Source organism: Temnothorax longispinosus, chromosome 2 (genome assembly GCF_030848805.1).
Source record: "Temnothorax longispinosus isolate EJ_2023e chromosome 2, Tlon_JGU_v1, whole genome shotgun sequence".
Classification (NCBI taxonomy): Eukaryota; Metazoa; Arthropoda; class Insecta; order Hymenoptera; family Formicidae; genus Temnothorax; species Temnothorax longispinosus.
This window is the reverse complement of record NC_092359.1, coordinates 22,985,731-23,006,632: the sequence shown is the minus strand read 5'-3', so window position 1 is coordinate 23,006,632 and position 20,902 is coordinate 22,985,731. Positions and strand designations below refer to the sequence as shown.

General features: G+C 35.2%; 2 protein-coding genes and 1 long non-coding RNA gene across 6 annotated transcripts; 2 read left to right on the top strand and 1 right to left on the bottom strand.

Annotated features, from left to right (window-relative positions):
* Positions 1-822: 822 nt before the first annotated feature.
* LOC139825408 (uncharacterized) lies at positions 823-2,996 on the top strand. Its single transcript, XR_011735525.1, has 3 exons — positions 823-1,363; positions 1,730-1,921; positions 2,501-2,996. It is a non-coding gene; the product is annotated as an uncharacterized lncRNA (long non-coding RNA).
* A 39-nt stretch (positions 2,997-3,035) lies between these two features.
* Positions 3,036-4,127, bottom strand: LOC139825407 (high affinity copper uptake protein 1). Its single transcript, XM_071798109.1, has 4 exons — positions 3,825-4,127; positions 3,610-3,743; positions 3,488-3,547; positions 3,036-3,418 (listed from the first exon to the last, which is right to left on the bottom strand). Exons 1-4 carry the CDS (start codon positions 3,831-3,833, stop codon positions 3,220-3,222), a joined length of 402 nt encoding a protein of 133 aa, XP_071654210.1. The 5' UTR covers positions 3,834-4,127; the 3' UTR covers positions 3,036-3,219.
* An 883-nt stretch (positions 4,128-5,010) lies between these two features.
* Positions 5,011-20,603, top strand: LOC139825406 (endoplasmic reticulum aminopeptidase 1). 4 transcript variants are annotated; one of them, XM_071798105.1, is made up of 15 exons: positions 5,011-5,627; positions 7,342-8,346; positions 13,436-13,588; positions 13,734-13,813; positions 14,218-14,314; positions 14,401-14,483; positions 14,577-14,782; positions 14,876-15,056; positions 15,234-15,459; positions 15,562-16,139; positions 16,210-16,447; positions 16,572-16,977; positions 17,065-17,207; positions 17,300-17,655; positions 17,761-20,603. In XM_071798105.1, exons 2-15 carry the CDS (start codon positions 8,196-8,198, stop codon positions 17,926-17,928), a joined length of 3,066 nt encoding a protein of 1,021 aa, XP_071654206.1. In that variant the 5' UTR covers positions 5,011-5,627; positions 7,342-8,195; the 3' UTR covers positions 17,929-20,603. The 4 variants fall into 4 exon arrangements, with proteins under 4 accessions (XP_071654206.1, XP_071654205.1, XP_071654209.1 ...); XM_071798104.1 differs by having other exon boundaries at positions 13,433-13,588; XM_071798108.1 differs by lacking the exons at positions 5,011-5,627; positions 7,342-8,346 and adding an exon at positions 10,754-11,593.
* The last annotated feature ends 299 nt before the right edge of the window (positions 20,604-20,902 follow it).

The following is a 20,902-nucleotide window of genomic DNA, read 5'->3' as shown; positions in this document are numbered from 1 at the left end:
AAAGCTGTATTGTTTTAGTGACATATAACATATATATAAAAATGTGTATAATACAAGTAATTTCTTAAAACTTATTTATATTTCTAAAGCAAAATTTTAAAATACTTCAAATACTCATAATAGAAAATATATATTAGAAAATTAATGTAAGTACATGTTAAGTTATATTATAAATTGTATAAATCTTTTTTATAGGGTGATATTACATAGTAAAAGAACGTCCGTATAAAATTGTATAGTCACCGTATTTTATTGCAATGTATTCTCATCTGGGTGTTTATTACGAGCTACAACGAAAATGCTTTAACATAAGCAACAGGATGCGATGAGTATTTTGTACTATACCGTCTATCGCATTAACCAAGGGTAGCTCCAACCAAAGGGCGAATCGGGTGCGAAGGGCGCGATCCGTCCGAGGGGTTGATGCGTAAAGGAGGAATATACGGTTTACCAGCTAGCGACGCCAGTATCGATCAGTCGCACACACGTGTAATTCAATGGCGTCTGGATACTCAACGACGATTCCGATAATAAATTTGTATAAATCACATCTAGAATACGTCACAGATATTACTTTTAAAAAGCAGGGTTGAGTTTAGGTTCATTATTAATGCAACCGAATGCAATCGGTTGAAACGTTAATTTACGGACAAAACGCGTCCTTCATGCTCCACCAGTCGGAGGTAATTTTATTGGTAAACGGCCGTCTATCGTTCATGACAGTTTGACAGGGATGTGCGTCGATATTGAAAGATCATACGCAAATGATAGCCTATGTTTTCAATGTTTGCCACCATTGTATGTTCGAAAAATAAGAACGTACTATAATAAAAACGATCGGTAGAAAAAGGCTGAACAAACGGAAACGAGAGGGGCGTAAATCACAATGAAAAAAGAAGAATCCTCGAGTCGCTGAGCTGCAATCTGCATGGATTATTGAGTTCAAAAGGCTTAATGCACAAAGGCCGCCCAAGGCTACTGCAGGAAAAATGAATGTTGAAAAAGAGAAAAAAGTGGTCGCGTCTCCAGGATGAAAAGATATGCGTTAACTTTTGAACCATTAAAATCCAGTGTAATATTTTAAAGATAATAAAAGCTCGCGTGATATCGATCGCCAGAAGCGCTAAGAATGTCTTCGACTTAATTGCAGCAATCTCGGTTATCGCTTCATTTCTGTAAAGCAATAAATGTCACTCGATAAAGAAGATTAACGGGTTCTAATCCTCGATATATATATTCAGAAGCATAGTTCTTATGTCACTCTGTCTGCACCGAGACATTCAATCATGACGATGCTTTGTATAAATCACACGGTGATGCACGTTCTGTGCATTTATTGCTAAATACGCTCTATACATTACAGGTATGTAACATTAAATCAGCATGAATGTAGAAGAAAATTTAGAGTACGTAATATTTAGTACGTTATTAAAAAAAGCTAATAATATGCAAAATGTATATTAATAAATAATATGTAATTAATATATTTAAAAATATGATTCTTATTGAAAATAAGAATATTTTTTCAAGTATTTATTGGGCACTGTAATAAATTTATATGTACTTCAAATATTATTATCGCGAGAAATACTCAAAGCATTATTATTTCTTATTCATTCACATTAAGCACGTTTAAAATACTATTTATAATTGAAAAGAAATTAGCATAATAGACATGAGCACGCATAAAAATTACTTTAGCCTAATATCGTTTTATTTTTCCCCATAGGTATCAACCATGCTGTCATCTATTTCCGGTGCGATCGTGCACGCTTCAAATGGGTTAGGCATAGGCTGTGGCATTCCTCCTGGGATTCGCAATTCCCAAATGTAATTCCTCGTATAGGATAGAAAAGGGACGCTCTCTAAACGAATTCGAGAAGTGCAGCTCGTTCTTAAATAACAGGGAAGGCGAAAAATTGTAAGTAAAGTCCAGTTAATGGTCGATTTTCCAAACTTTGTTATCGTAAATTGTTTTTTTGCAAAAAATATTTGTTTCTATCATTTTATTATTTAAAACATAATTTAATAAATTATTAATTTTAAACATTTATTCAATTTTTCTCTCAGAAAACTCCTTTTATTAAATTCGTAAAAGTCCAATGATTCCGTTCATATTCCGTTGATAATTTTGTTCAGTCTTATCTAAACAAATCAATAAAATGAATTAGTCATATTCTTGCTAAATTATATCGGAAAGATGTTTATTTTTATCATGCCAGTTTACGATAAAAAATGATTGAAAAGAACAGATAAACAAGTGACTTTAAGCAAATCAACGTGCGAAAGAATGCGAAAGAATTTTATGACATGCATTTACAGCTATTAATTATTGCAAACACTTGTTATTAAATAATAGTAAAAATAATTTAAATACTTACGTTTTTCTCCATTTTTCAGTAATAATTATATTTTATTTTTCCATACACATTCATTGTTTCAATGATGATCATGATCATGATCATGATCACCTTTTATCGGTCCCGGTTGGTAAGTACAGAAAAACGTTATGCACCAAATGCAGAAGAGCACTAATAGTAACAACCACGATATGGAATTGAATCTGTCCCATCCGAAAATAATATGACGGACTGATCTAAACTGATGCTCATTGGATTGCGAACAACAAATTTTTGAGCTACTTTGATTATTCGTCATCGTGTTAAACGCTCTTTTCGATGAATGACGAAATATTCGACATCAGAGAATTGACTTACGTCTGCAGTCTGCTGATAAATGAAACACCGATACCAGTAATAAATGAAATCTGGCCATAAATTAGATTAGATTAGATAAGGTTTCTTCAAAGTTGTCATACATACACTTTCTTCAAAATGTAAAACTGTATCGATTAAAGATTAATGTACAAGAATAAGTTAAATTATTAACCTGAGACTTGTTTGTTCATTCAGATATAAATAATTAATTTCTTTTAACAAAGTTTGCTGCTATACTAGATATATGTTCCGCGAGACGCTATCACGCCTATTAATTGAATAAAAAGACTACTGTATTAATTAATTACGAAAAATATGATTTATTCTCGTATACATGCACACAAATGTAGTAAAATATTGGCTACCGCTCTGACGTTAGCTTCTGCAATCCATATACTTCTATAATCAAAGAACCGATTATTTTAATAGAAAAAATATTTAATTATCTAATGTGTCGTATATATAATTTAAAAATGTCAAATTTAATATTTTAAAAGTGCATTTACGAACAACAATCTGTATTGTTATTATTAATTTTTTCCCACGAGAATAGCCAATATCCAAGAGCTGTTCCAGCTCCAACAGCGATGCAGAGCCAATAGTTGTACGTCATAAAAATAAACATGAGAAAATAGCCGAGCACCACTTGGATCACATGCAGAAGCGTTTGAAAGAAATGCACTCCGGAAAACAACAGTGCACTGTAACAATAAACAGTGTGATAAAATTGTATATTTTACACAAATAATAAGCAGCGCGTTCACACATACTTTCTCGATTTCCTCTGCTGGTTCTTCCTGAGAAACGTCGTGCGCGAGAAGAGATATTCACTGCAATGCACGAGTACGTAACTAAATGCTCGCACTTCACGTTTTAATAAATATTTACTCACCGATAAGATTTTAGCCCTTCGTACAATGCGGTTAAAAGAATGACACCGATTACGGAACCGACCATACCCTGCGCGTTATCAATGCGCCAGCCTTGAAACAGAATAGTTTCTATGACGCCGCCATGAAATGACATCTACAAAATGCGCGACGTTGTCATTACAATAATTACGAATACAATGAGAAAAGAGCATGACGAAGTCGTCACTACACTTACTGAATGCATCTTGCCTTAAGATAGCTCCGTCAGGTACTTTCTCAAAAGACAGCACGCGCTTCATGATATCGTCGTGCAAAGGAATTTTTCTCAGACAGCTAATTCTTTATCAAAGATATCTTATCTCGTATATTTCAACTTGGTCAAGAAGTTAGAATCAGAAGAAACTATTTAATAAAATACATATTATTTGGTTATTTTATTTATTTCTTTTACGAAGAAGTTCAATTTAGTATAAACATTTATTATATTAAATTTTAAAATATTATAGTGTCTAATTGATCAATACAGGACAAATAATTATATAATAATAATAAAATTCAAGGAGATCTGTCAAGAAAGAGTATTAAGTTTTTAAAATTGTTCATAAATCATATTTAACTTTACAGAAATTACGCAAAAGAATTGTTTCCTTTATCACATATATCTGATAATAGTGTGCTATGTAACCAACGCTATCTCTTCTTTTTGAACAAGAGAAAGATTGTACTGTCCCGGAAGAAATTGTGAAAATTCCATATATCCACAAGATTCAAATATTTTATTTTTATATTAGCTTTCCGTCACTCTGTAGAAACCTTAAAATGTATATGGCGTCACCAGCTGTGTTGTGTGGTTACTGACTCAAAGAAAACAGATAAAAGGAAAATACCAAGTAGTTTGTCTCATCCCGAAGAAGAGTGCTTTTTTAAAAATACTGGACAGTTAATAAATAATGATTGACAGACATATCATAAAAATTATTCTACGAAAAGAATTTCGCAGAAATTACATATTATAAAGTCGAGACTCACGAAAATAGCGAAAAGTTGGAACAATTTAATTATTAATGGATTTTTATTATTGCTATCAATGCTTTTCTGAAAGCTAGTCCTGAATAAATTTAAATTTAAAATTGAAACGCAATCATGTGCATGATCCGCATTGGTATCGCTCGTTTGCCACGCAAGTCGGACGAAAGCGACTTGCAAGCTCGGTCGCGACGGCGGCGATTACATAATATTGCGATCGTCGGCGAACCAAATCCTGGCTGACGATTGTGAAAGGGCCAAAGAGTCCTAGATGTTAAGTAAATCGATTTCTCCCGTTTCTCTCCCTCTTTCTCGCCGACTTTCTCCCCCGTTGGGGTGCATACGCCACCACCACCACCACCATTACTACCCTCGCCAGCCGACGATCAGCCAAGATGCCCCAGCCTGCGTGAACGAGACGGGCGCAACCTGTGGCTGATCCTGACCGGCGCGCCTCCCTCCGGAAATTCAGCCACGCTCTCAATCCTCAAAGCGCTTCTAGTCAGTGCCATTCTCACCGTGCGGCCGTTTGCATCGACAACCTCACGCCGAGGAAAACCCCGACCCGCCGTGCCACGACCTGCGGATCGTCGCCGGCAGCGGCTACCAGCGGCTACGGTAATGCGCGTCGGATGCAAGTGTAACGTTGATGCGACGAAGGACAAATCGCGCACGGAGCGCCGCGACGCAACCCTCCGGGGGAGACCATGAGCGCGTCAGCTTACCGAGATGTTGTGATGACGATGCGGCGATTGACAGTTTAACAAATTGTCTGCGTGCGTATTGCGAACGGCCGCGAAGTGCCAAAAAATGTGCGGATACTGTCTGAAAAAGAGGGAAATGGCCAGATCGTGAGTGAAAGAGGAGAACTGCGTTCGTTGAGGAAGGATGTGCAATTAGCGACCGTCCGTGATTAGCCGCGATCGACGACGACGACGGGGAGAGATTACATTCTCAAGAAACGAATATCGGATATAGGCTGCTGATCGATATTAAATGCGATCAGAGAAAGGTGAGTGTTTCTTTTCTCTGTAGTTTAAATCTGATCAAATGTCACTTAATCCTAATTGCACGCGAGATAAACACAAAACTGTGATGTTACGTAAATTCAATAATTATACAGATACAGTAGAATAATTGATCATTAAGTAAAACATTATCATAAACTTCAAATTATCTGATTTTTCTCTCTTAATTATGTTAAATATCAGCGTTTCACTTATTAGCATTTTCATTCAGCCGTGTCTCTCGTAGTTAATGAGAGATCCGATCAGTTGGATCGGGTAGGGTCAATGTTCTGTCACGAGGTGCTCTGTTATACATATATCGCATGCTCTTTACACATATACACATGTGTATTTACATACGCAGCATTCAATAAAATTGAAATAAATTAGAATTTGGCTTTAATTTATTTCTTCCAATTTCTTCATTTCTATTAAGCCTAAAATAGATTTTTGTTCAGCATTAATTTATTTCTTGTAGTTTCTTCATTTTACAATAAAGAATAAAAGAATTTAAACAATATTTGTTGAATGTGATGTAGATTTAATTGTAAAAAAATAAGAAATATTGCTATTTAATACATAATAAATATGTTCTACAAAAAAATTTATTAAGATTATTATATTATATTCTTAACATATATAAGTAAAAATGTATGTACATTTAATTAGTTTTAATGTATATATGAACAAAATATTTAAGTAATATTCGTAAATATTTTATTAATTATAACAATATTAATTAATTTTTTATTTTCAAAAGTATCGTGTACAAATAATAAGAAAAACATAAGATTATTTAATTTTATTTCATCTAATACCGCAATAATTATTTTAGTCTAACAATAAGCTTTCAATTGTAAATTAAAAAATGTATAGATGCACGTACGAGAGAATTAGAGAGATATCATCAATGAAACGTAATATTTCGCTAAATGCATTTTTTCTATGATAGTTAACTTCTCTCTGAAATCAAGAATGTAACATAATGTTATACAATGCATTATTCTAGACACAAAAACTTCCTAACAAAAGATCGCGCGCATAACAAATCGGATGAAAGCCATTATCGTTGCGTACGCATCGTTCATAATAGTTAAGTCGAAGGCATATAAGTTGGAGTATAATTGCTTTTATGCTTCGCGTATAGGCCTTGAACATCGGTATAATGCCATATGTTTATCTACGATAACAACAATTGACAATTCCAAATACTGATTTTCATAATCTTGTTTTTCATTTGCATGCATATTCGCGCAAATAAGCGCCATAATTGCGTTCTAAATTATTTGTTCATTATGTGATTAAATTAAGCGTGTAACGATTTGATATAAATATCACTTAATACCACGGAAGCTTATGGAAGCTATGATACTCCGATATTTATTAAGAGAAGCACAGCCAATAAATAAACAAATTGTTATAACATAATAAAATTATAGCAAGGTATATACAAAAACGTGTTATTTAACAACGTTACACAAACAAAATTGATCAAAATTGCAAAGAAGCATGTAAAATGTTTTATGTAAATATTCTTTTTATTACTTCTGACTCTTTTATTATGAATAGATATTTATTCTGAAAGTATTGATCCAACAGTGAAGCTTGACGAGAATAACTCTTACTACTTCTATTAATATCTGTTTTGAACTACAACCTTATTACACTTATGAATAAATAAGAAATGTTAATCACGCGTAATGCTCAATTATGTTGCAGATGTAAATTGATTGAACATATAGCGACTTTTGGCAGAGAAACACATATCGTTATATTTAAAGTTGATCAACGACATGGGATACGAAATAGAAGACTGATTAACTGCTGTCTATAATTTATTAAAGTATATCATGAGCTTTTTAGCTTGCAATTATTCAGCCTCGTGTCATACAAAGACACATATGTTCGATTAAATAGAAAAAAGAAGAAAAACTATATCGATTAACAGCATCAGAGAATATCTTTCTATTTTAAATCAATATGATATTATGTACAAAGAAAGTACTAAAATGCTATTAATTTTTTATTAATCAATGTGCACTATCTCGAAGAAGGCAGGTTTGATTGCCGATCACGTTTATCGACCATTTTTATACGAAACCTTTTACTGCGACCAAATAAAGCTGAACGTTCATGCCAGTAAACGCAACATATCGTAATATCGGGACCAATACGAGTGCTGTCGACATAAAATACTCGTGCATGTACGGGTGTACTGTGCCGATGTAGAGGAACTTAACCGAGTCACGACTACCAAGATAGTAGCTCCATATAATTTTGGACATGAACATTACATCCAGTATAGGAAAAGGGCGGCGATCGATACCATCGTGAGAGACAGGGGATATCTAAAGATGGCAGAAAGGTCTACGGCTCCGACGTTTATTTTTCGAGTGTACTACGTAAAGTAGCGATAATTAGCAAGACGCCAATCAGCCGCAAACTCGAAGCATGTCACTCGACAAACGAAGCAACTCAGAAACAAAGAAGAAAGTTCCTGCCGCGCGCAACTCCGACTTTGCCGAATAAAAGGTCGGCCGAGGTAAAAAGGAAAATAGAAAAGTAGAGGTAAGATGCCGAAAGGAAGTCCGGAAAAGGATAGCAGCGAAAATATCCAGTTGGAGCCTTTGTCTAGGACGCCTAGGCGAAACGAATCTATGGACCGTGCAGAAATAGATGCGAAGGCACCGTTAAGACACGCCGCAAGAAAGACATGTGATTTAGGTACGTGTAACATCTTGTTGTGTCTCGTTAAATTTTTATTACACGTTACAATGTATACATGTATATAAGATATGCTTATGAATTGCATTATGAAAAAATTGGATTTATTATGGATATAATAAATTCAATAATTATACAATAAGATGCAATCGATAAAGAGGTAATTTTTAACGAAAAGACAGGTAAAAAGTATACGATAAATTTTATTGATTGGCCACGCATGGTTCTTCCGAGAAACTATTTCGGATAGAAAGTAATGTGCACGCGCGTCTTATTGATTATTACAAGATTTTTTTTTATATGTCGCAACGATCCACACGATATTTGGCGTAGATTTACTTACATTATGTTCTGCTCAGATAGCTCTTGTGACTTCATGTTATTCAAATTTAATAAACTTGATCCTAACGTGAATACTGCTTAGGTAGATTTAAGATAGCGCTCCCTTGATTCTCGCGTGACCACATAGATTAGCATACATTTAAAATTTTCAAATTGTTGCCCTTCGTGACTTGCTCGCAATGCAAATCTTTAGAAACTCTAAAGTTAGGTTTAGACGGAAGATAATTTTCGAATTTACGATCTTCATAGTAGTCTCATACATCTTAATTTCTTATTCTCTTATTTATCGGCGTGTTTAGCTGATTACCGGAAGATTCGTCACTAACAGTTACGTGTTTCGAAATTAAACCGACCGGGAAAAAGGTCGGCGTTTATAACGCTAGCCTTTCGGGACACGTAACTTCGACGAACATATGGCAGTCGGAAAGCGCATGAATGTTTCAATACGTTTCGCCCAGCGTCAGAATCCGTTTGATCAGATGCGACATATATTTTGAAGCAGCGCGAGATTCACGACCACGAAATATCTGAATAATTTATATTATACAACGCCTCTCTCTCTCTCTCTCTCTCTCTCTCTCTCTCTCTCTCTCGCAGTCGAAACAGTCTCGCTGTAACAGCGAGGACAAAATGCGAGGGGTCAGAGGTTCAAAAGTTCAATCATAGATATTTATAAACATACCCTTTCTATTCATATTCAGCGTCAATATCGAAATTGGGGCCTGCGCATTATTAACTTTTAAGCTTTATCGATTCGCAGATATTTTTGCGAACGTACTTTTGGAAACGTTTCTCGTGAAAATTTAATTTACAAAAAGATAACTATAGCATTGTCTAAAATAAAATTTGGTAAATATTCTTGTTTTGCTTCAAAATTAAATTAATTTTGTGTGTCAATAAAAATGATGTTGCTTTATAGCTATGTCTTCTCTAAAGACGTTCAACTTTTCTTTAATATTTGAATTTAAATTTTTACCGAATTTAATTGCCACAAAGTTCATCAAAAAAGCTTCTTCTGTATACAATAGAAGCACGAATGTCATTTCGTAAATGAATGTAATGTGATTGTCAGAGGGGCTGCGTGGAGAAAAGAAAATCGATATGGTACCCCTCGAACAAACTGATCCATTTGCAATTCGCCAGCGATTCTGATCTCAAAAGGGTCAGATCTCATAGTGGAATATAGCTACATACATTGGCTGTCTATTTAGGCTAGAAACAACATTCTACACAGTTCTACTTTATTTATTGTACAAAAAATAAAAAAAATAAACTAAACTTATGTATGAAAAATATGAAATCAGTTTATTATACTATTAATAATGCAATGCAATGTTTCAATATATAATAGAATCCAAATTAAAAATAATTTCCATTATTCTGACATTGTAATATTAATAAAGTCTTGAATTATAAATAATTGGGAATTAAAGAGTTTTAATACAATATGTGAATTCAAATGTAAATTAGCACATTAACAAAAATGTTATTACGTATAATATATCATAAATACATACACATATAAATCTCTTTTTCTTAATTTTGGCAAAATGTAAAAAAAATAAAGCTCTTGCGGAATAAATTTTTTTAATAAGCAATAAAACCAAGTTGTCCTAACAATTTTTTTCAAGGGAAAGAGTAGTGTGAAAAGAAATGATGGAAGATAGTAATTTATCTCAAGTACGAAAATTTCTGCTATGCTTTCAAATATCTCAAGTCTCTCTCCACTCAAATTAAGTGCGAGTAAATCTTTTCATTCCTTTGTAAAGTCGAGGCAACAAGCTTTCAAGTATAATTAAGTATAATTAGAAAAAATGTAATATAAACGACATCCTTGCGTTGGATCGATGCAACTTCATAATATCACGCAAGCCGAAGTGAAAAGTCATAAATCCCCGACATTGTCCGGTTGACTGCTCCCGCGGCCGAGACCAATATCACGATGGGCCACCACCAACGAAGGGGTTGCAAAGCATGGATCAGGGATGGCGCCACCGTAATGCCAACCACCCCCGACTGCTGAGGACCGGCAAAACCACCCCCGTAAAGCAGTCCGCCACCAGGGGGTTTGGAAAGCCGCCATTTCTGCCTAACTCCGCAGTAGCTATATCCCACGCCTTTAATGCCAATGAAATGTCAAGGGGATGCCGCGCGCTATAGATTCGCCGACGGTGTCGGGCTACTCGGCTCGGGTTTCATAAGCTCGCGGTTCCTCGCGTACTGGCGGTTCCTCGCAGCGGGGTTGATTTCTGGCGTGCTGCTGGCGGTGGTGTTGCACAAAGTCCCGGTCCCGGTGGTGGTACTCGGTGTGTCCGCGTTACGCACGAGTCAGCGCGTTCACGCCGACTGAGGGACGCCGATCGTTCGAGGTCGCGCGTCGCCGCTCGCGATCCGTTTCTGGTGCTTGTCGGTTTTGCCGATTGGATCCCACACGTTCATATCTCATGCGTATTATTAATAAAGGGTTAAAATTACCGGTTGTGGCCCGCCCAAAGTTACGTCTAAAAAAAAGATAGACGCGACTCAATCCGGCCACATTGACGCAATTGCGTGTAGCGGATGATCAAAAGGCTTGAGCCTATATAGTAATTGATGCGGCTCGAATAATTGCGGCGGCACTCACGAGCCGGCTTCACGGTGAATCGAATTTCAAACGCCGTCCATCAAAATCGAAATTCTTCCTCGTTGAGGCTTCAACCTTGAGACGACGGTACAGTGGCGAAAACTCGGTCAAGAGAGACGCTAGGAGGCGACGATCGAGTATCCGAGCAAATACTGGCTGAACAAAGAGAGCCGCTCATAAAAGTCGCCTATGCCTCGAAAGACGGTCAGGTAAAAGAACTCGTTCATCGGAGACCGCCGCCGAATCGGTTCGCGATGAGCGAGCAGGATGCTTTTCTGACAGGTGAGATGTCCTATCCTATAGGTGACTGGCTGGGGATTAGAATGCGAACGCGTGCTTTGGACTTTAACTCCGATACACAATAAGCGTCTGCTATACCTAGACAATTCCTTTTCTATAAGAACAGCTCGGCCAGATGGCCCACTTACAGCCCTCCGCGAGCCGCGAATAGACTATGAAGCACGTGTGTGCGATCAATAAAACGAAAGCTTTCTCCGATCTTTTGAATTAAAGCGTGAACACTTCGTTCTCACCCCACGCGGTTGTATCGCAATCCACCCACCCACGGCTTTTGTTACTAAGGTCTCTTTATTGACAGCGGAAATAGATACGTATGACGAGTTGATAATGTTGTTCAATGATTTCAATGTATCTATGTATGTGCGCGACTATGTAACAAGATATATTAGCAAAAAATGTTATACACGTTACGCATGTTATATAATTTATACGAATTGCCCATTTTGAAAACGATATAAGCTTCTTTCAAGATTTATAAATGTAGAGATTTACTTTATTTGATTTTTGTTAAAAAATTATCAATTTTAATAATTAAATGAAATGAAGCTGATGTATTGACTCTACGCAAAAATGTCTAAAAAAAAAGAATTGTTGTACATCTTGTAATACAAGATGCTTTTTACAATGCAAAAATGTTGATAAGAATAATAAATATTGTCCGTCCAAAGATAATTTCGAAGATATAGAATAGAATACATTAAAAGATACATAATATATTCCTTAGAAATTTCTTTTTTCGTATAATCAAATCTTTTAAAATAAATATTCTAAATTTAAATGTTTTAAAAATAAAAGTATCATTCATACAGATCAGTTTAATATACTTTTAATATTTGCCATGCATTTGCGAAATCTTAATTACTTTTAATAAATATATATAAAGTTTAAACATTTACTTGTTCGTCTTAACCCTTGTAGACCACACTTATTTTTTGCACACGTGTAAGCTACACTGAAATCTGGAGGATCCCAGTGTTTTTCGCTCATAAGTTTCGAAAAAATCAACGTATTATGTTTTTTTTTTTTTAATTGATCGTAAATTTTCTGGGAATTATAGTGGTAATCTCGAATCTCGAATTTGTAAAAAAAATATTACCAAAAAATACGAATTAAAAAATATAAATAATAGTTCCAAACGTAGTTTCCAAATTTTGTTGCATGGGGTCCCTGAAACCCCAGTGTGTGGCTTTCGAGGGTTAAATATAAGTACAAATCTAAAAAGTGTAGTACATTAAGAACGTTATCATTCCATTTCTCGTATAAGTCAGGTGCACTAGTTATTCTGCACAGACGTACAGCAATCCAAAATTTGGATCAAGGGTATATAGCCATGAAAAGAGTAAATTTTTTATTATACATGCGTTGAAATATTAAATATTGGTAGAAATGTAATATACCAATATTATAGTTAAATCAAACAATATACAAATTAAAGCATATCTTTTATATGTGTTTGTATGTGTATGTTTATCTTTAATACGTATACAAAACAATTAAAAATCAGAAATATATCTATATTGGAAATATATCTATATATCTACATTGGAAATTACTTATCTTCATTTTGTGATTATATTGATTTGTTATCTTGATTTACGTATATATATGGAGATGAAATAAAGTCGACAAAGAGAGAAATTTGATTAAATTATCATATATAGATATATTAATAGCTATTACATCATGAAATTTATACAATCAGTTCAAATTAATTATACTAGCTATAAATTACGCAACAATTACTGCGAAATTTATAACAACATTTATAGAAAATTACATGATATTGGAGCGAACGTTTCTGCAGAAGATTCTTTGTTCCAGAAGAGAGCAATGCAGGATTGCACAGACGTAACTTTTACGAGCGCGCAAATGAAGTCGTTAGATGTTCTGAAAGAACGACTCATTGTGTACTTTGTATTTGCTGCCTGGTACTTCTCGTTGCATCACTTATCATCGCCTTGGCGCCTTTCCGAACTGGTATTTAAATGTCAAATTTCCATTTTGAGCGAGCGTCATAAATATTAAATCGTATATTTAAACGTCGCAAATTTAATTTCTGCATAAAAATCGCATTTGTCACATTTATTTCGTATCTTTAAACACATATCATTTCTTTTTTTAGGCTGCACTTGTCTTCAAGAAGATTTAAGTAAGGCTATGGACGACGAAGAAAACGCCGTGCCTCGGATGGAAAATGGAGAGGTACGTACATTTGGATGTATATTACATATGAAAATATTAATAATATGAAAGACAAAAAATTACATTTTTCTTAATTGTTTTTAAAAAATTGCTTTATTTGATTCAAGTTAAACTGTATAAATACTTCTTTAATTGAAAAATATATTATGCTTTTTATAAATTATTTATATTAAATAAATTAATTGTACGTTTAGTAATATTGTAAAATTTAAAAAAACTTATTTACTTGTGAAAAAAGTAGAAATTTTAAGTTACAATACTGACTAAACTGAAACAAATATGATATAGCATAGCGAAAGATTAATCAATAGGTGAAATTATGGCAATAAGTCTACTTACTTTGGTCATTTATATTTTATAATAACTTCACTCAAGATAGATCGAATATAATGAAAATTTTACAGGTATTTCCATGGGATAACATAAGATTACCTGCCTTTGCACATCCTATTAGGTACAATATTACCATGCATCCAAATCTTACCACCTTAGAATTTAGAGGTAAGTTTAAAAAGTTTTGCATTTAAATAAAAGAACATATCTTCTCTTTTACATGTAATAAATTTACTGTCTATTTTTATTTATAGGACGAGTCACAATCGAATTCTTTGTCGATGAAGAGACCAAATTTATCGTCTTCCATAGTAAAAATTTGACAATAAAGGAACAGGTAAATAACACCGAGCTACGATCGCACACATGATGATTGACATTTTACATGTCAATGTCCGTCTTTATTTAATTTTCGAAAATTGACTTTTAGATAGTCAAAGATGATCAAGAAGAGCTAAAAATCGCAAAGTTGCTCGAATATCCGAAACGCGAACAGCTGTATTTGGAATTAGAGGACACATCATTTCGAAAAAAGAACAATTACACGCTATATCTGAGTTTTAATTCGACGTTGAATTCTACTGAGCTTAAAGGGTTCTATTTTAACAGTTACATCACTCCTGAAGGAGAATACAGGTAACTTTGAAATTATATAATTATTCCCTTTATGACGAATGGATAATTCATGCCTTGCTATTAAGGCTTTTAAATTTTTTCTTTAATTTCTAGATATTTGGCTTCAACTCGCTTCGAACCAACATACGCGCGCATGGCCTTTCCATGTTTCGATGAACCACAATTTAAAGCTAAATTTAAGATATCAATATATAGGGATAGATTTCACATTGCGTTATGTAACATGCCTGCGATAAATACTGAGGAGGCTGGATTTTACTTGGGCACAAATCTCGTAAGTACGCATTCAAATCAATGTGAAAGCTTTCGCAATCTTTCGGCATCTTAAAAGGCTATCACCTTTCTCACTATGCCGATCGTAAGTGCAACAAGCTACATTATCGCAATTATGATATTATCTGCGAGTGATTGCATTTGCATTAGCCTCATCCAGAATAATGTTACTTTTCAGCTACGCGATGACTTTCAAGAGTCCGTAGATATGTCGACGTACTTGGTAGCTTTTGTGGTATGCGATTTTAAAAGAGTTTTTGAACTAACACAGAGAAATACATCTGTAAGTGTGTACGCCACATCGCATATGCTTCCGCATATGAAGTATGCTATGATCACTGCTGCTCGTATTATGGATTACTTTGAATCTTTCTTTGGCATACCTTACCCTTTGCCAAAGCAAGGTATGCCCTCCTCAAATAAAGAATAAAGCATAATCATCAAAGAACTGTTAATATTTTGTTTGAATATATAATATTTTGTAAGACATATTTTTCTGCACTTAGATATAGTAGCAATCCCTAATTTTGAGCCCGCCGCTATGGAAAATTGGGGCCTAATTACTGTTCGAGAATCATTTTTAATGTACGATCAACAAGAAACATCTACTGAAATACAGGAATACATAGCCGTTATTATGGCTCACGAATTGGCTCATCAATGGTTCGGCAATCTCGTCACAATGAAATGGTGGAATGATCTGTGGCTGAACGAGGGTGCCGCGACGTTCTTCGAATACAAAGGCGTAAATCACATTTTTCCCGAATGGGGCATGATGGATTTATTCATATTACACAAAACGCAAGAAGCACTCGAACTCGATGCCCTAGCCAACAGTCACCCGGTAAGCGTGCCCGTTGAAAACCCCGTCGAGATAGAAAGCATATTCGATACGGTCAGCTACTACAAAGGCGCTTCCATCCTCTACATGTTGGAAGTAGTTTTATGCGAGAATGTTTTTAAACGCGGACTAAACGATTATCTAAATCTGCACGCGTATGGAAATACGGAGACCAACAATCTGTGGGACATTTTTACAAAACATTCCAAAAATACATCTATTAGCACGGATCTTGACGTGAAAGTAAGTGCAATGTGTGAGAATAATTATTTCGCGCGTTCTCGTATTTAATATAATTAAAAAATTTCGGCAGACCATAATGAACACTTGGATCCAACAAATGGGCTTCCCACTTGTTACCATCATCCGTGAAGACAGTACTATCACGGCGACACAAAAAAGATTCCTTGCTTCGCCGCGAGAAACTGGAGTAAACATTTCGCAACCCAAATCACCCTTCAATTACAAGTGGTACATCCCGTTGAACTGTTACACAGACAAGGATGACCCGATGGAATCTCCTATGGAGGTGTGGATGAATATGACCAACGGTAACAATTACATTAAAATTTATTAGTCTATTTAGTGTTCAATATAAAACGTATGCATTTGCTACGTCCCTTTCCTTCAAATCCTGATTGAGAAATTAAGACGAGTATTTTATGTTTTACTTAGCGACTTTCGATATACCGAGCGACGTAGATTACATCAAATGCAACATCAACCAAACTGGCTTTTATCGAGTAAACTATCCGAAGGAGATGTGGACCTCGATCATCAAAACTTTGATGAAGAATCACACCAAATTCAGTCCGGCAGATCGGGCGAATCTCATCGACGATGCGTTTTCGCTTTGTGATGCGGGCGAGGTGGATGCTTCGATCCCACTGGAGCTTTTGCTTTACCTTGTTAACGAAACAGATTACGCGCCATGGGAAACCGCGCTTCGTCATTTGAAATTTTGGAAAGGCAGACTGGCCGAGAGTGCAGCGTATAAGAAATATATCTTATTCTTTAAGCAACTGTTGGGTCCGATTACAAGATACATTGGCTGGACAGATGAGGGATCTCACTTGAAAAAGTTAGTATAGCATTCAGAACAACTGTTGGATATCCAATGACGCAACGAATAGCACATTATCCAAATTTTTTTGTTATTTTGATGCAGATTATTGAGAATCGCAGTACTGAAAGCCGCTATCAAATTAGGAATGAATGATGTGGTGAAGTCTGCAAGGAGTCTTTTTCAAGACTGGATATCGAAAGGCAAACGCATCGCACCCAATATACGGAATATTGTTTATATGGCAGGTAAAGAAATTTAAGGATATTTATATAATATCGATATAATTTGAGAAACGCGAAGTAAAGTATTTTGCAATGCAAATATATATATGCTTCAGGCATCAAATTCGGAGAGGAGGCTGATTGGCAGCATTGCTGGCAGGTTTATCTTAAGACGCAAATCCAGAGCGAGAAGCTATTAATGTTGCAAGCCCTAGGTGCGTCGAGGGATCCTTGGTTACTCAAACGTTATCTTCGACTTTCGTTGGATCGGAATCTGCTTAAGGCGCAAGAAGTTAATACCGTCATAACGTCCGTCGCTGCCAATCCACACGGATATTATCTCGCTTGGCGTCATATTAAAGCTTATTGGCCGCAAATAGAAGCTTTGTATATCAATGAATCGCTCTCGATAAACAATCTCATACTTAGCGTTGTTCCTGACTATTTCATCACGGAGTACGATTATTGCGAAGTAAGGAGAAGCCATTTTTTTTTAAGTCAATTTCTCGAAAGTAATCGAGCTTGAACTTCTTTAAAAGTTATGCCACGAAAAAAATATTTTGTAATTTTTTTTTAGGTTTCGGAATTCTTCAAGCAGCATGGGCATGACGTTCGCCGCGGTAATCGCACTCTGCAGCAGAGTTTAGAAAGGATAAAGTTCAACATCCACTGGGTAAAAACAAACGCGAAAGGTGTGAATAATTGGCTCACCGAATACTTCACGGATCTGAATTTTGCAAGTTAGCATTCGCTCTTAAAAGACAACTCTTACACGAGGGCGTTACTTATCTTGAGAAAGACACTTAAATGTATTCAGTATAATATACTCATTATCATAGTTTACTTGTCGGAAAGGATCCTAATCCTCTAACAAGAGCCTAGAGAGAAGCCGAATTGTTTAATATATTAATGTAATACATTATACACCGATTTATACGCACTTTCGAAAGTATTTATTTAACGTGCACGCAGCGCGTGCCAATTGGATCACTAATCGTAAGTATAAAAAGGAATAACGAGAGCAAAGCAAAAAAGTCGTTCCTAGGGTAGTCATTGACCTTACATTCGGCAGATAAGGACTAATGACGTACGCCTACTGGCATTGAAAGCTTTAGTCTCTCGGGTTTGCTATACTTTATTATATTGAAAAGAAGCTGCGATAATCATTTCCACGTGATGTCCAAGCCCCATTCATGAATCATCCAACATTACTTTAACAGGGAGAGTCGAGCTTGCGGCAAATTTGTCGGAGAAAACGCTAATTATACTATTCACGTACGTCCTATACGCGTAAGTCTGCGTGCAAAACTGCGTTGCATTGCAGATGTTAAGAGGTATTAGAATTATCATGACTATATGAGCGATCGTTCGGCACATTTAAGTAGCATATCAATGTACGGAAAAGAGAAGCATAATCCGCTGAATCGCTCAGGTCTGTGCCACAAGCACCGTCCAGAGAGACAAGATGGCGTTAATTAAAAACTCGGTCGTAAGAGCCAGGAGGATATATAAAAAATTAATTGTAAAAATATGAAGAATCGATGTCTGTCGTGTGTATCGCATATTCGTGTTTGCTAAAGGTTTGCGGGAAGAACAGGACATGTCTCGTGTGGAGTTGATTGTTCTCCGTGCGAAGTAGTATAAATAGAGAATTGGATATTTTATTCTGAAAAAAATTAATAAATTTGTATAATCCAAACAACGCTTTATATATACATATATGTATGGTGTGCATGCATTAGTGTAAGACAGTGTGCCGTGTTTGATCGAATACTTTGTGAAGAATCTAGATGCTAGACGCGACTTATCTAAAATCTCTTTAACATCATCACGGCTTTTGAAGCATTGCGTTCGAATTCTAAAAAATCTCGGTTAACAATAGTAAATCTTAATTTGAAACAGGATATGTCGTACATGTCGCAATGCGAAATTCATCGTTTTTCGATCGTACCATTAACCGTTTGGACAATAAACACCAGAAAATAGGGAGATATATTTAAAAATGTTTAATTATTATACGTTAATTGTTTTAGCAATGTACATTAATTTAATGTTCTGGGATTAAGGCTTAAGTACTTAGGCGTCTACAGCATAAAATTGATCGCACGGATACAAAAATGTGAAGGTCTGCAAAGTGTCTAATAGTTATACACGGAAAGCAAAAAAAAATTCCTGCTTCGATCAGAAAATATCAAACTGTCTACAAACACATTCATGTGCTCTCCAATTTTATTCCTTAAGTATTTCTCGTTGCTGCCGGAACTCGGTGGTTAATCAGATCTGGAATTCGCGTGTCCCTGTAAAGATAACAATTAAAATTCAAGCACTCGTTTAACTGGAACACGTTATTATCTCATTTTCACGCTCAAACACATAGGACACGACGGTTCTACGATATTTTCTTGCCACGAATCTCTACTGCCATTTTGTGCTTGCCATTATCGATGCCTACTGCAAAATGACATTATCTCGATATTTAATACTTATTGTTAACGTCTTTCTTATCGGATCAATCCACTTAACGGCGCATAATTCTTTGCGCTCGTCGCATTTACATGGCTCCATGAGCGAACTGAGAGCACACACACGCACACATATATAAGTACCTACACATACGTACACGATCCCTCGCACATGGAAAAAAAATCTGTACAGCATGTGAAATCATTTTTCATTGTCCCATTAAGTAGATTTTGATACACTCCAAACGGCGAGTTAATGAATCGACGCACAATTAGATATCTTACGTGTAAATAGCATATTTTTTCACTAACGGATATTCTCTCTTATTAAAGAGTTAACCAACGGTAGTCGCTTCGGAATTTTTAAGGAAGCGTCCGCTCGCCGACTTGTGCGAGATGCGAACCGACTGGCCTATTTTATCACATTCTTGAAATATCCGAAAGTACTCTTGTAAATGCATTTGTAATACTTTCGTTACTTGTGTGTTCATGGATCAGAATTACAGCTGTGAGTTTTGATCTAATAATGATCTTTAAATGATCTTTAAATATTCGACGTTTTACTTTATATGATATTTGGATCTATTATTTAATCTTAAATAAATTATTTATCAAGACAAATAATGTCAACTTTATTTGTCAATTTTTTGCGGAGAAAAATTTTATCGTATCAAATCTACTATACGCAAGATAGGACAAAGAAAATGCTATATCGAAAGACTGGATACCAAAGTAATCAAGAGTATACTTATGTATTTTACGCAATCACGACACGATTACATCTTAAGAGAACGAGGCTGTCTTACATCTCATATTTATGTGAATTAACATAATAATATATATACATATATATAGTGTATACCGTTCTCAACTGTATTGTCATAGATATTTTGTTGTATAAAAAAAATATGAAATATGTACAAGCATATAAATGAATATATTATATATGTTTAAAGTACACCAGATATATATGCGTTTCCTTTAATAACTTCAATTTATGGAAGAAATTCGGTTAATGTGTAACTTTTTCTCCTTTTCTTTTCTGTAGCTATAATATAATGTTATAATCTTATATTAAAGAATTTTTTTCACAAATATCGTAGATAAAATTCGTAAAGCAGCACATCGGAGACACTACGAAATCATAACGTTTGTGGGGTATTTATGTAAAACAAAATGTATTACACAAATTTAAAGTTTTTCACACATTTCAGGTTCTTGCCAAAACTTTCTGCAATCGTTCCATGAACTTTAGAA